Source organism: Megalobrama amblycephala, linkage group LG13 (genome assembly GCF_018812025.1).
Source record: "Megalobrama amblycephala isolate DHTTF-2021 linkage group LG13, ASM1881202v1, whole genome shotgun sequence".
Classification (NCBI taxonomy): domain Eukaryota; kingdom Metazoa; phylum Chordata; class Actinopteri; order Cypriniformes; family Xenocyprididae; genus Megalobrama; species Megalobrama amblycephala.
The window spans coordinates 32,416,499-32,432,467 of NC_063056.1; the positions used below are offsets into that span (position 1 = coordinate 32,416,499).

At 38.1% G+C, this 15,969-nt stretch overlaps 2 protein-coding genes across 5 annotated transcripts in view; both read left to right on the forward strand.

Moving 5' to 3' along the window:
* The first annotated feature begins 6 nt into the window (after positions 1-6).
* Positions 7-6,613, forward strand: LOC125244062 (zinc fingers and homeoboxes protein 1-like). Of its 2 annotated transcripts, XR_007179216.1 has the most exons (4): positions 7-523; positions 1,806-2,067; positions 2,474-5,224; positions 5,449-6,613. XR_007179216.1 is itself a non-coding variant. In XM_048153994.1 (3 exons), the coding sequence occupies exons 2-3, from the start codon at positions 1,908-1,910 to the stop codon at positions 4,801-4,803; spliced, it is 2,490 nt and encodes an 829-aa protein (XP_048009951.1). In that variant the 5' UTR covers positions 7-523; positions 1,806-1,907; the 3' UTR covers positions 4,804-6,613. The 2 variants fall into 2 exon arrangements, 1 of the variants encoding a protein (XP_048009951.1); XM_048153994.1 differs by having other exon boundaries at positions 2,474-6,613.
* A 977-nt stretch (positions 6,614-7,590) lies between these two features.
* The window catches only part of washc5 (WASH complex subunit 5), a 15,936-nt gene continuing 7,557 nt past the window's right edge, over positions 7,591-15,969 (forward strand). The window contains exons 1-14 of one of the 3 annotated variants that reach the window (XM_048153048.1): positions 7,591-7,726; positions 8,025-8,274; positions 8,381-8,526; positions 8,706-8,790; positions 8,868-8,968; positions 9,145-9,337; positions 11,012-11,164; positions 11,251-11,364; positions 11,459-11,630; positions 12,767-12,894; positions 14,609-14,738; positions 14,821-14,933; positions 15,009-15,175; positions 15,917-15,969. The exon at positions 15,917-15,969 is cut by the window's right edge and continues 23 nt beyond it. In XM_048153048.1, coding sequence (XP_048009005.1) covers positions 8,089-8,274; positions 8,381-8,526; positions 8,706-8,790; positions 8,868-8,968; positions 9,145-9,337; positions 11,012-11,164; positions 11,251-11,364; positions 11,459-11,630; positions 12,767-12,894; positions 14,609-14,738; positions 14,821-14,933; positions 15,009-15,175; positions 15,917-15,969 — 1,741 coding nt within the window. In that variant the 5' untranslated portion in view covers positions 7,591-7,726; positions 8,025-8,088. The other 2 variants (XM_048153050.1, XM_048153049.1) reach the window with 2 other exon arrangements.

Genomic DNA, 15,969 nt, shown 5'->3' on the forward strand with positions numbered 1-15,969 from the left:
GCACGCTGACTCTGATTGGTCGGTTAGGAGGTTGTACGTTTCTATAGTCAGTGCTCGAGTTTCTTAGTTTATATAGAGGTTTAAAGTCTATAAGTATGTGCGTTGGGATCATACCAAGTCCTGAGTGAGTGTCTTGACTCGATTAACGTCCAAACGCGTTGTTTTATCGCTGTTTTATCGTGACGGTGGGGAGTCGCCTGGCGATGATGTCACGACGTATAACACTGACAGCGGTGACGCCTGATGATCATTAAAAACTGCCATTAAAATGAGCGCAGATGATTATTGTGTTTACTGAGAGAGAGCCATAAAACACTCAAGCAACGTGCCCGGCAAAATAACAGAGGAGCTGAACCATCAGGGAGAGGAGCATCCGATCAGCGTGGCATCTGTCCGGTCCATCCAGGGTTTTCCCCCCTGTACGTGCGACGGGTCTCGGTCCGTCTCGCCTCCGCTCTTCCTGCTGCTGAGCCGTAGGATACTCGCACCCAGAACCGCGATTTGACAATAAACCCCGCGGCCGGTGAGTTCCACTGCATCCCTGAAGCTCCCTCACTAACAAAGTATCAAGGTGTTATCTTGTTTTTGTACTTTGTAATATGGTAATACCATAGTAATTTTAATAACCTTGGGGTACCAGGCATTTACAATGAATCATGATACAATTCTGATATTTGGAAACACTTTGATATATACTATGGTGCTGAAATTAACTGTACCATGGTATTAACGTGGTACTTAAAGTCAATTAGGTAAACATGGTACCATGGAGATTTGGACATGTACCTTGATATGGTACCGCCACAGTGTTTTTAAGGGAACACATTCATCTAAACACAACTCATCTAAACACAATTTCATCACTGTCATACTGGTGACTTATAAATATACATATATAGATAGTTGTATAAATAAACAATGGTTAATGCATTGCTTCATCGAAAACGGGACAAAAGCATGCACATTACAGGCAAAAGTGTTTAAGTTGGGTGCTGTACAAAGGAAATAATAAATAAACGTGAAGTTTCGAGCACGCAGGCTCTTCATCAGACGTCTGTTTCATGACAACTTTTTATAGCATTTATTATTAACGTAATGATAATTTTTTTTGAATGCCATACTGTTCATTTTTAGACAACTTTTAATGTTAACAATGTATTGTAATATAAATTAGCCAAAACAACTGTCAGAAATTAACTTTTTCCATTATTATTAATAGTAATAGTATTAGTAATTCGTTTTAGGGTCAGTATTTGAATACAGTATTGTTTTTCTTTGCATCTCTGAGGACATTTTTTTTTTTTTTTTTTTTTGCACCATGCAAAATAGTGACTCATTATTATGTCAAAATCTAATTGGTAAAATCAGTGGGAGTTGTTGGGAGTTTAAACATCATGTTCAGTGTTTTCAAAGCTGATTTTTAGTTTTAGAAGGAAAAAACACTTCATGTAAGTTACATATTTAGCAAAAACTTAACATTTACTGATGTTTTATCTAGTGTTAACATATATAGCCTTATTGCTCTGTAGATTCTGTAGTGTTGGTTTACAATTTAATCTAAAATAATTGTATATTTATCTTTTATTTATTTGATTAAATTGTATTTGTAATTGTCAATGTCTTTGTAAAGTCACACTGATGTGAATGGTTCTAGTTTGATTCAGCAGAAGATACTACACTTGTGCAGTAGCTTGATCTAGTGTGTAAATGAATGCATCAGTGAATGTTGATAATTATGTCAACTGTCCTGTGTTTATGTTATAAGCAGTGTCTTGTGTATGTTTTTGTTTCTCTGTATCTTTCAGGATGCTGAGCTCAAATTTTGGGAATGGGACTAACGTTTAGCATGTAAATTCAACCTCCTGGAGGTTCTGGCCAGCTTATATTTTTCACACTCAAAAAGCACAATGTCGAGCAGAAGAAAGTCCACGACCCCCTGCATGGTGCTTCCGTCAGATGTTGTAGAGCAAGATCCAGATATGGAGGCCCTGGAAGGGAATGAAGGAGCCGAGAGTATGGCCGACGGTCCTACAGAGGGAGCAGTGGTTCCCATGGAAACTGAGACAGGTGAAGTTCACTTCTCAAGGCAGTTCTTTATGTCCTTTAGAAAAGCGCTGTGTCCTCCTTACCAAGTGCAAAATGACAATATTTTAGACAAGCAATTTCTCTGTTCATATTGAAATGCTGCAAAATCAAAACCTTATTGATGGTTAATATACAACTATGTCGAGTGTGAATTTGGCTAATGAAATTTCACTGTGGGCGGGGCTACCTAGCACAACGCAACAAAAGAAATAAAGCAACCTCTTGTCGCATATCACTGTTGATGGTCACAGCTGGTTAAGACACACAAAAAAAAACCTCACTTTAACAAGTCAAAAGTGCTGTTCTACTTATCTGCTAAGCATCTGTTCCCGTCATGAATTTACAAATACTGACTCTAATCAAAGTTATCCTTTTACTTTCCTTATAGAATATGAGGGGAGCCATTTCTCCAGTGAGGACTGTCGTACTTCAGGAAAACGCTCAGGTCAAACATCACTAGAGCAGCCCATTACTGATCTAACCGCTGAAGGTGGTTTTGTGCAGACAGAGATGGAAGATAGTGATGACCCCTCAGTTACTGGAATCCCTATCAGCAAGACTCCCATAATGAAAATGAAAAGCAAATCTGAACCCAAGAGAATAGCTATGTCTCTAAAAGGCACCAGTGAAAGCGAGACAATGGCTGAAAGTGAGTTGGAACTGGAGCCATTGGAAGCGTCAGTGATGGGCACTTCCATGGCAGCAGAACACATGAGCCCATTGCTCACAGAGTCCATAAAGCCCAGCGTTCTTGTCAATATTTCAAACCCTGTGGTAGCAGATCAGAAGAAGCTGGTAATGAACCCTGCAACGGTTCTTCCGGCTGGCTTGGCCCAGGTGCTTTCTGCCTTGCAGGCCCAGCAGAGCGCTCAAGCTCAACTTCTAATTCCAGTAAGCAGTATTCCCACATATAATGCTGCTATGGACTCCAATGCAGTCCTGATCAACACCTACAAGAAGTTCCCCTACCCGTCGGTGTCTGAGATCATGGGACTTGCAGCCCAGACCAAGTTCAGTGAGGAGCAGATAAAGATCTGGTTTTCAGCTCAGCGTTTGAAGCATGGAGTTAGCTGGACCCCAGAAGAGGTTGAGGAAGCCAGGAGGAAGCAATTTAATGGGACTGTCCACACAGTTCCCCAGACCATCACAGTCATCCCGGCCCATCATCTTTCTGCCACTAATGGCCTGCAGTCTATTCTTCAAACCTGCCAGATTGTGGGGCAACCAGGTCTGGTTCTGACACAGGTTGGCACAGCCAACAGCCTCCCAGTGACCACCCCGATAACGCTGACAGTAGCGGGAATGCCCAATCAAAGCCAGACACCCAAGATCGCAACCAATCAAACAAGCCCAGCTCTCAGTGAAACTAAGAGAGCTACTACGATTCAGCCCCCATCACTGACCCCTCAGGAGAACTCGGCACTCAGTGCCGATCACTTTGGCCTGCGCCCTAAGAAATCCAAGGAGCAGCTGGCTGAATTGAAAGCAAGCTATCTGAAGAATCAGTTTGCCACTGATGCTGAGATAGCTAGGCTAATGAAGTTGACCAACCTCACTAAAGGCGAGATTAAAAAGTGGTTCAGCGACACCAGATACAACCAGCGCAATTCTAAGAACAGCCACACCATCCTCCCGAACGACAATCCCAGGGGTAGTAGTAGTACCACCATTGTTATCGACTCCAGTGACGAAACGCCACAGTCTCCAACACCGTCACCTGTCAAAGAGAAGGAGACACGCGCCAAGACCTGGAACCCCTTCCCAGACTTTACCCTGCAGAAGTTTAAAGAAAAGACACCGGAGCAGTTGGTGGTTCTAGAGGAAAGCTTTCAGAAATGTGACACACCAACTGATGAAGAGCTCAGCCGACTAAGAGCCGAGACGAAGCTTACCAGACGAGAGATTGACGCCTGGTTCACAGAAAAGAGAAAAGCCCCTGTGCCTGATTCCTCAGAGTCAAAAGCAGATGGTGAAACTTCCCAGAAGAAGGGGAGTCAAACTCCACCTGGAGGGAAGAGGCTAAGCAAAGAGAAGGTTACTAAGAAAACTCCAGAGCAGCTTCATGTTCTAAAAACTGCATTCGTTCGCACCCAGTGGCCCTCGGCAGAAGAATACGACCAGCTGGCCGAGGAGAGCGGACTACCTCGTTCGTACATCGTCAACTGGTTTGGCGACACACGCTATGCCTGGAAGAATGGCAACTTGAAGTGGTATTTTTACTATCAAAGTGGAAATGTGGGAGGAACAAATGGCAACAAGAACAGAAAACGGAGGATTCGGAATCGCGGTTGGGGGAGAACCCGCAATAGAAAAGCGAAGAAGCCCACCGAATCGGAGAAGAATTTACCTATCAGGTTCAAGTCTGGGCGAGATATTCTGAAGGAATACTATTTGAAGCACAAGTTTCTGAACGAACAGGACTTGGATGAGCTTGTCGCCAAGTCTAATATGAGCTACGAGCAGGTGAGAGAGTGGTTTGCTGAGATTCATCGGAAGGAGGAAATGGGTACCAACCCGTTTGAAGATAAAATGGGAAATGTAGAACAAGATGAGGAAGAGGACGAGTCACTGGGTGAAAATGAGACGGCAATTGAGGAGCAAGGACCCTCTGCCTTGGGAGATGAAGACGGTGACGATGATGACGACACTGATGACAGCGATTCCTGGGAGCCTCCACAGAGCATTCGAAAAACATTATCCATGTCTGAGGGTCAGTGATCTGTCTGAATTGGCTTTATGCTGAGCAATGGCCCTTGGTGGAAAACCATGACTGTGTTGGGTCTCGACCACATGCCCTCTACCACTGCACCAATTTTGCTTATATTGTACATAGTTTCAAGTAAGGTTTGACAAGTTCTTTCTAGCGTAAACATTGAGGAGGATGTTTTTTTTTTTTTTTTGGTAAGAATGTTTGACTACACCCAAAACTTGAGAAATCATGCACATGAACAGGGTTTTTTTCTTTGCGGCTCTGAAATGCAGCGATAACTCAAGAGTCCTTGAATAATCAATGTCATGCATACAATCTGAACTTGGTCATGCACCTTAACGCTTGTACATGCAAAGACATCCTCTCTGTAGGGTCTTTTAAAGGGGCTTTTCTCATTTGGAGTTATATGGAGGATTCTTAGTGCCAAAGGTATAGTATTGAATGTTATGGTTCCCTTTACAATGAACACAATAGCTGAGGGAATATGCATGAATACGTTGTGTCAATTGGACGCAAGAGGCACTTTGTCAACCACCGTGATGCACGGGGTTTAAAAAGCAACCAGACACCTTATTTATGTAGGGCGAGACCAAACATTTCAAATTGAATTTCCAAATTCAGTGACAAAAAAGTGTTTTATTTCTCATTCCCAGTGTTTTATCATCCACATACTGACAATGGATCTGATATACAGCACAGTACATCCTGACGGGATCTTGTAGATGTTCCTGTGGTCCATCTGACTGCCATAATGGGGGTCATCTTCAAAATATAACAGCTAATACTCATCTTGTGGGAAAAATTATTTTGTGAAAATGTCAGTAGTTGTAATAAACAGGATGCGTGACTATTTTGCAGCTTTTCAACTGGACTGTTTTAAAGTATTTTCTAAAAACATGGGAACATGGGGAATTCCTGTTTTTGCTGTCATTTGCTGTTTGTTCATTTTTAAAGCGAGATCTCTTTCAGATTTCTCTGCTGGGCTGTCAGAGATGTTCATAAGCCTACAGGGGACTTTCATTTGCTTGACAAATTTTAAATGATCATGTTAAGAAAACTTAATGTGTATTTGCCCTAATCATGAAGTGTTATGTTTTCCATTTCTATGACTTCTGCAGAATTTCTTGCTTTTTTGAGGAAAATGTGTTTTTGTTTTCCATTAATACCTTGCTTTTATAGGACTAAATGAAACATGAACTGTTGATGAATAATTACCATGTGGGTGTAATTTGAGGTTGCTTTTTTTTTAATATTTGTGCATGAAAGCAGCACTATTACTGGTACTTTTAAAATCGCACCTGCGTAAGACATTCACCATCTTGGTTATATCTGCATGTATCTGACATTTAGTAGAATGATGGAGAAAAAAAGTGTTCAGTTTGTACATATACCTTTATGCTCAACTAGTAGTTTTAAAACCTTTTATAAGTTTGTATTTATAGTGATAAATTTCACCTCTACATGAGTGGGTTGCTTTTATGGTGATCATTCAAATAATTCTTTTGTGATTTTGAGATATTTCTCAGATTTTTAAGAGTTCTATGTTGTATTTTTGTTTTTACGTCCGGGATTTCTTACTTTTTCTGGTGAACATTTAATTGACATGCTTGCAACCCTCATTTTCCTGTGAAAACTGTAGTGTATTATAGGCAAGAGGTCAAAGGTGCCTCTGTGAACATGGTAAGTACTGTTTGAACAAAATAGCACATTTAAACTTAGGAAAATGTGTCCTCTCCACTGTTAATAAGTGATCCTTTCATGTTTTTTTTAGAGTTTGAGAACCTTACTGGGATCTTGCTTTGAATGCGTTTTAGTGCAGAATCAAACCACAGTTGTATGTTGTGCTTCCTTCAGCTGTCACTAATAACGTTTAACGACAGTGTTTCTTAATGGTTATCGGATTAGGCTGTCTGTTTCTAGGCTCTGTAAAACACAGATTTATACATGCACAATTAATAATAATACAGATCTGGAACCAACATGGATTGTGATTTGAAACTCATGACGAGCCTTAAAATCTGTAGACACCGCAGTGGTGGCAAAAGCTTTATTTCCCAGAGCCATAGGCCTTGTGCAATGCTTTTAATTTAATTGAACTGTTTTAATAGGCTTTTGCTTGATTTAGACTAAATATATATTTTCTACTTGTTTGAGGACAACACAATAAATTTGGATGAAAAAAAAATGCTCTCTGCTTTTCATTTTCTCCTTAAAGTTGGCCTTTTCCATAAGTGCCCTAATGGCGTCACATTTCTGGAGAATAACATGGAACATATTTAAGCCTATTGTCATGTTTTATATAATAAGTAATTAACGTTACACTACATAATGTATATTAATGGGATTTGTATATTTAAATAAATATATATGTTGTATTATAGTAATGACATTTTTGACAAAGTCTACTTTGTGACAGTAACATGTTAGCTAGAAGAAAAATTTGAATTAATAAAAAAATGTCTTAATTAAAATACTAATAATTTGATAATGGCACTTAATAAAACTACTCTCAGATCCTAATATCTGAAAATTTGGGTCTTCATTCTCTCACTCCCTAACCAAATATAAACTTTTTCTTGAAGGGGAGCGATTCTTTGTTGTATAAAATTACAGATAAATACCAAATGAGCTGAACATTTTGTGAGTTCTTTTGAGACAAGATAAAGAAATTCCCGCAAATCTAACCTTTAAAATATAGGAAAACGTGATTAACGAGACACAAATAGGGTATTCATTAGTACACAAATGTTCACCTATGTGAAGAATCACTCAAATAAATATGTCTAAACATCAACTGTGAGACTTTTATTTTGAAGCGGTTGACCAGTACGCAGCCATTTAGCCAAAGCGCTGGGCGGAGCGACCAATGAGCTCTCCTCGTGACACCCACGTGATTTGTAAACAGGAAGTGTCTGATCTGTACTGCTGGGGGTGAGTGACCAGAATCTAAAATCAACAAAGATAATATAATCATATAAACGAATTTTATGCGTGGATTTGGCTATTATAGTGAATCACTTTATTCATTGTGAACCGTGCGTTCGTACCATTTGACCGCAGATTGATCAATTTTGGGCAATAAACAGTATGTTGTTACTGAAATATATCATGGAAAAAAATTAATTTGAGGTCAGAGTTGTGTAAAATGACTGTATGTACATCTGTAATGATGGCAGTCAATAAAGTGGTTAGTATGGAAAAGTAATGCTTTTTTATTGAATATTATCAGATCTAGCCATCACTGAGGAGAGACTGAATGATCAGAGAGCAGATCTGCTGTTTCCTTCCTCATCATGGTGGATTTTCTGGCAGAGAACAACCTGTGTGGTCAGGCCATCCTGAGGATTGTGTCCAGAGGAAATGCCATCATAGCAGAATTACTGAGACTGTCAGACTTTATTCCTGCAGTTTTCAGACTCAAAGACAAGACTGACCAGCAGAAATATGGAGACATCATCTGTGATTTCAGCTACTTTAAGGTACTCGGATTGTCATCTGTAATTATATCATCTTAAGTGAATTGGATCTGGTCTAACATGATCAGAAAGACTGACAGTAAGCATGATATGAATCTGTGTATTTTAGGGTCAGGAGTATTACGAAGGTAAACTAGAAGCAAAGCCGGAGCTGCAGGATTTGGATGAGGAGTTTCGGGAAAACAACATAGAAATATTGACACGGTTCTACCTGGCCTTTGAGAGTGTCCATAAATATGTTGTAGACTTGATAAGGTGCGTGTTGTTTTCTAATGCAACATATCTGAAATTATCGAAACTAATGGTGCAAATTAGCACCATTTGTTTTGCTGGAGCAAATATACATATATTTAGTTGACATTAATTTCTCTCACTAAATCAAAAATTATTATTATTTATTTAATTTAAAACAAAATGTATTGTTTCATCTGAAGGTACTTGGATGATCTCAATGAAGGGGTCTATATTCAACAAACACTGGAAACTGTTTTACTGAATGAAGATGGGAAACAGCTCTTGGTAAATTTCTGCTTCACTAAATACAAATAGGAGTTAATGGAGTAAATCAGTTTATAAATGCATGTGATTTGTGTCAGTGCGAGGCTCTGTACCTGTATGGAGTCATGTTACTGGTCATTGATCAGAAGATGGAGGGAGAGGTGAGAGAAAGGATGCTGGTGTCCTACTACAGATACAGGTAAGACTGTATCTTGCCTTACACCCATGCATTTTTTGGAGATGTTTTTGTTACTCATCTGATTGGCTTCTATAGCTGACAAGCAGCTCAGATGAGATGAAACATCTCAACAAATGGACAAACATGTCTAGGTGCAACTGAATAAATGCATTAAACAATATTTCTCATCTCCCCAGCGCTGCTCGCTCCTCGGGCGACTCCAACCTGGATGACATCTGCAAGCTCTTGCGTAGCACGGGATACTCCAGCCACCCGGGAGCCAAACGGCCGCCTAACTACCCCGAGAGCTACTTCCAGAGAGTTCCCATAAGCCCCACCTTCATCAGTATGGTGATCGGCCGCCTCCGCTCTGATGACATTTACAACCAGGTAAGACGGTAGTGTGATTTAGACCAGGGGGTTTCAAACTGGGGGAGATTGGGGGTCCTTGGGAAAGTTCAGGGAAAAATAGTGTCAAACAAACAAACAAAAGCAGAAAATAAAGTATTACTAATAAATAGTAAATTAAATTATATAATGGTAAATTATTTTATTCTATTGACAGATAAAATGTCAAATTAAAAAATGAAACAGTAAGGTTAAAGGGTTAGTTCGCCCAAAAATTAAAATTCTGTCATTAATTACTCACCCTCATGTCGTTCCACACCCGTAAGACCTTCGTTCATCTTCGGAACACAAATTATGATATTTTTGATAAAATCCGATGGTTCAGTGAGGCCTGCATCGCCCAGAAAGCTACTAAAGACATATTTAAATCAGTTCATGTGTCTACAGTGGTTCAACCTTAATGTTATGAAGCGACGAGAATACTTTTTGTGCTCCAAAAATAACAAAATAACAACTTTATTCTACAATATCTAGTGATGGGCGATTTCAAAACACTGCTTCATTAAGCTTTGAAGCTTCATAAATATTTTGTTTCGAATCAGTGGTTCGGAGCGTGCATCAAACTACCAAAGTCACGTGAACTATTGAAATGTCTAAACATTTATGACGTAACGAAACCTCATTTACTGATTTATGTGATTTTGGCTCTCTGAACCACAAGATGAATGAAGGTGTTACGGGTGTGGAACGACATGAGGGTGAGTAATTAATGACAGAATTTTAATTTTTGGGTGAACTAACCCAAAAATTAAGACAACAAAAGTTTTAAAAAATTAATGATAAAATAAGTTTGATAATGGAAAATTATTTTATTCTTTTGACAGATAAAATTCAAAAAAAGTATATATATATATATATATATATAAGTTTGATCATGTCAGTTTTTTTTTTTTATTAACTGAGAAAATGAAAAAAGAAAAAAAAAATAGTTTAGATAAAAACTGGAAAATACACACACACACACACACACACACACACACACACATAGGGCTGTCAAACGATTAATCGCGATTAATCACATACAAAATAAAAGTTTGAGTTTGCATAATATATGTGTGAGTAATGTGTGTAAATAATATGTATATATAAATACACACAAATTAATGTATATATTTAAGAGAAATATGTTATTTATGTACAAAAAAATGTATTTATATATAATATAAATTATATAAAAATATAAATAAATACATATACTTGTAAATATTTCTCAAATATATACATGGATGCGTTTGTATTTATATATACAAAATAATTGCACCCACATATATTAGGCAAACTCAAACTTTTATTTTGTATGCAATTAATCGTGATTAATCGTTTGACAGCCCTACACATATATATAAAAAATAAAAAATTGTATAAAATTAATGTAAAATTAAATGCATATATAAAATAAAATTAAATACATTTGATAATGACAAATTATTTAATTCTGTTGACTTAATAGAAAGTACATTTTCTGGTTACTACATATTTCATATCTTTCTACATTTGTCTTTATACATGAAAATGCTGCCTTTGCCATATATTTGTATTTTAGGAAGGAGATTCCTCACGTATCCGGGGTCTGTGGGATCTTGATTAATTTTGAAAACCCCTCATTTAGGTGGATAACTCACACTTCATGTTATGTACATGTTTCATCTGTTCTAGGTGTCTGCGTATCCTCTGCCGGAGCACCGTAGTACAGCTCTGGCCACGCAGGCCGCTATGCTGTGTGTCTGCTTGTATTTCACCCCCTCCATCCTGCACACACAACAGGCCAAGATGAGAGAGATCGTGGACAAATACTTCCCTGACAACTGGGTGAGAAGACTTTATTAACCATGTCCATTCAGAAAATGTTATGTGCTTAAAATGTTTATATTGCAATATCGACCTTAAATCTTCAGGTTATAAGCATATACATGGGGATCACTGTGAACTTGGTGGAGGCATGGGAACCGTATAAAGCAGCTAAAACGGCCCTGAACTACACGCTGGAGACAGCCAACATCAGAGAACAGGTACAGTCACCTGTGTTGTTCCCGTTCACACACGCGATCGATCTAATCCAGAGTCACTCTGGGCTCACACACAGTCATTGCTCTCTCCTCTCAGGCCGGTCGATACGCTGCCAGCGTGGAGAGTTTGCGGCCACAGGTGCAGCAGTTGTTGAAAGAGGGATTCCTGAGAGAAGAAATTGTTCTGGACAACATTCCCAAACTGCTCAACTGCCTCCGTGACTGTAACGTTGCCATCCGCTGGCTGATGCTGCACACTGCAGAGTCCGGTGAGATGTCAACCTTTGACTCGGAGGCCCACATTTTCAAAGACAATATACCTTTATTCTTATTTTCAACCTTTTTTTTATTTACAGTAACTAGTAGTGTCAATATATTAAAAGAAATAAGTTATGATATAATAATATATAGTTATTATATATGATAATTAAAATAATTCTAGATAATTAAAATAATTAAATTCCATAATTCAGGAAGTTTCAGTAGTTTTTCAGTATGAATTTTTGCTCACAAATAGAAATTTCTACCTGATGAAATATTTTAGAGCTTGAAAATTATATTCATAAACAATTCTTTTTATTTTTATTAATATTTCCAGGTTTAGAAATCAAACTTGTAAAATTAGGTTTGCTTAACTCTTTCCCCAGCCAGCATTTAAAAAAAAAAAAAAAGTTGCCAGCCACCGCCAGCGTTTTTGATCATGTTCACAAACATTTCATGGCCACCAGAATATTACGTTGTAAGAATATCTGAAAATGCGATATATCAAAAGCAATAACAGAGCCTCTGCATTTAAACAACAACCAAAAAGTTTTATTCTGGCTTCATGCATCCTTTTTGTTTTTTTTTGTTTTTAAATCAACTCTTCAATGTGGGTAAGTTTTTTTTTTTTTTATATATATATAAAAAAAAAAGCAACATTTTGAACAAAAAGCTGAATAAATCATGTCAAAGACTACAACATGCATAAACAGTGCTTCTATCACTTGTTTCTGCTTCTTCTTCATCTTCTTCAGAAGATGTGTAATAGCGCCACCTATCGTACACAGAAAGCCGGAAAAATCTGTCAATGGCGGGGAAGCGTTGTCGCATAAATGACAGAAAATTCCATCAAGGTTGGGGAAAAAGTTAAATTTCCAGGTTTTCCAAGACCGTGGGAATTCTGGTGCTTAAATAAAAGTAACCGTTGTTGAGGGAGTGAATTGAAATTTGATAATGGTCATCTTGAGACTCCTTTGGAAGTTTGCTGAGGCCCCCTGGATGAGAACCATTGGTTTAAATGTTTTGACCTTTAATTACTGAATCTATTTTAAAGGAATTATCACTTTGTAGAGTTTGTGTTCGATAAAATGCATCAAAACGCTTTTCTAAATAATTGTTGTTTTTTTGTATTTTTTTGTTAAAGCTTATGATCCAAACAACAAGAGACTTCGTCAGATCAAAGATCAAGTCATCAACGACTCCAAATACAATCGCAAAATTCTGTTTCAGCTGCTGCTGGACACAGCCCAGTTTGAGTTCATACTCAAGGAGGTAAATAGAAACTGTTCTTTATTTTGTCGTTTTTTATTTTTTTTTATTTTTTTTAAATCTGTAACCTAAGACCAAAAAGCATATCTACCAATCTTGGCACAGACCTTCAGCCTGTTCTGACTTATTACACTGTATTTTTGTGTAGTGGACTTGTAGTTTTTGTGTATTTATCTGTCTGTGAGGCCAATATAGCCTTCCATAGTCAAGACTTTTTTTAAAGGTGCCGTAGAACGTCTTTTTAAAAGATGTAATATAAATCTAAGGTGTCCCCTGAATGTGTCTGTGAAGTTTCAGCTCAAAATACCCCATAGATTTTTTTTTATTAATTTTTTTAACTGCCTATTTTGGGGCATCATTAAATATGCACCGATTCAGGCTGCGGCCCCTTTAAATTCTCGCGCTCTCTGCCCCCGGAGCTCACGCTTGCCTTAAACAGCATAAACACAGTTTACACAGCTAATATAACCCTCAAAATGGATCTTTACAAAATGTTCGTCATGCAGCATGTCTAATCGCATAAGTATGGTATTTATTTGGATGTTTACATTTGATTCTGAATGAGTTTGATAGTGCTCCGTGGCTAAAGCTAACATTACACACTGTTGGAGAGATTTATAAAGAATGAAGTTGTGTTTATGAATTATACAGACTGCAAGTGTTTAATGATGAATTGTCTCCGTGAATACAGTAAGAAACGATGGTAACTTTAACCACATTTAACAGTACATTAGCAACATGCTAACGAAACATTTAGAAAGACAATTTACAAATATCACTAAAAATATCATGTTATCATGGATCATGTCAGTTTTTATCGCTCCATCTGCCATTTTTCGCTATTGTTCTTGCTTGCTTACCTAGTCTGATGGTTCAGCTGTGCACAGATCCAGACGTTAATACTGCCTGCCCTTGTGTAATGCCTTGAACATGGGCTGGCATATGCAAATATTGGGGGCGTACATATTAATGATCCCGACTGTTACGTAACAGTCGGTGTTATGTTGAGATTCGCCTGTTCTTCGGAGGTCTTTTAAACAAATGAGATTTATATAAGAAGGAGGAAACAGTGGAGTTTGAGACACACTGTATGTCATTTCCATGTACTGAACTCTTGTTGTTCAACTATACCAAGATAAATTCAATTTTTAATTCTAGGGCACCTTTAACTTTCAGGCAAGATATCATTTTCTAGATGTAGACTACTGTTCAAAAGTTTGGGGTCAGTACATTTATTTTCTTTCTTTAAAGAAATTAATGCTTTTATTCAGCAAGGACAGATTACATTTAAAATTTCAAATAAATGTTGTTCTTTTGAACTTTCTATTCATTAAAGAATCCTAAAAAAAGTCTGTCACAGTTTCCACAAAAATTAAGATTAACATTGATAATAATAAGAAGAAATGTTTCTTGAGCAGCAAATCAGCGTATTAGAATGATTTCTGAAGGATCATGTGACACTGAAGACTGGAGTAATGATGCTGAAAATTCTTTCACAGGAATAAATTACATTACATATATAACAGTTATTTTAAATTGTAATAATATTTCAGAATAATTTTGATCAAATAAATGCAGCCTTGGTGAGCATAAGATACTTCTTTCAAAAACAAGAAAAATCTTACCGACCCTAAACTTGAATGGTAATGTATTTTGATATGAGATCTCACATAAAAGCCTCTCAATACTCATTTCTCTCGGTTTGTGTGATTTTCAGATGTTCAAGCAGATGTTGGCCGAGAAGCAGCTCAAGTGGGAGAACTATAAGAAGGAGGGATCGGAGAGAATGATGGAGCTGGCTGAGGTGTTTTCTGGGGTCAAACCTCTCACCAGGGTGGAGAAAAACGGTAAACGTGCAGAACCACAACATACAGAAGGCACACTGTAGACATTATTGTCAGTGTGTTCATGCATTCATTTGTTCATCAGAGAATCTTCAGGCCTGGTTCAGAGAGATCTCCAAACAGATCGAGTCCCTGAACTATGAGGACTCGACCGCTGCTGGCAGGAAGACTGTGCAGCTCATTCAGGCTCTTGTGGAGGTACAAACACACCTGAACATGTGCTGTGATGTAATTCTCTTCAGTGATTTCACATGAAATTGTCTCTCTGGGAAGGTCCAAGAGTTTCACCAGCTGGAGTCAAACCTGCAGGTGTGTCAGTTCCTGGCGGACACGCGCAAGTTCCTCCATCAGATGATCCGCACCATCAATATCAAAGAAGAAGTGCTAATCACAATGCAGATAGTGGGGGATTTGTCCTACGCCTGGCAGATCATTGACAGGTATTTGCGTTACATTGGTCTTTTTTTGTTGTCTCACACATTTAAGGTTAAAGTGCCCCTATTATGCTATTTTAAAGGTTCCTTATTTTTGTTTTGGAGGATCCTTGCGATAGGTTTACGTGCATCCAAGGTCAAAAAACACTTAAAATTTCTCATAATATACATTGCATAATACACTGGTCTCTCTAAACCCCTCCTTTCCGCCGAGAGCCTACTCTGCTCTGATTGGCACTTGTCAAAATCAAAACACCCATTACCATATCTGAATTTCAGCTCCGGAGGCTTCCTCAGCACTTGTATACATAGTGATATAGACAGTAACATATCAATTTCAATTTCAGCACGAGTGGATTTACTTTCACAGCACAGAAAACGGCATCTTCTCAACATGTCAACACGAACCAAACTCTTCCAGGCCTACAGGGTTTGAGGGCGGGTCAAAGTAGATGTTGTTTTTGGACAGCCAATGAAGACCATAGGCTGGCATTATGCAAATTTGTGACAAACCAATGTAGGTTTGTGCAGGAAGTAAGACTGGAATTACTGACGGCTTGTTTCAGGGAATTCAGAATCGGTTTTGGAGACAATAACTCCATTCATCAGGCACTTTGATCTTAAATTGAAACTTTACAGAGCTTTTACATTCACAAACAGCTATATTATACACTACATGAAAGGGAATATCTGAAAAAGCACAATAGTGGCACTTTAAAGTTCCTTTTCCAAATGTGTTTCTCATAGCTTCACCTCAATAATGCAAGAGAGCATCAGAGCAAACCCCTCGATGGTGACCA

What these genes read in the sequence shown, in the direction of transcription:
- LOC125244062 (XM_048153994.1), top strand. Translation starts at nt 1,908, where the DNA reads ATGTCGAGCAGAAGAAAGTCCACGACCCCCTGCATGGTGCTTCCGTCA. An exon ending in TCCCATGGAAACTGAGACAG is followed by an intron (nt 2,068 to 2,473) that starts GTGAAGTTCACT and finishes CTTTCCTTATAG; the next exon opens with AATATGAGGGGAGCCATTTC.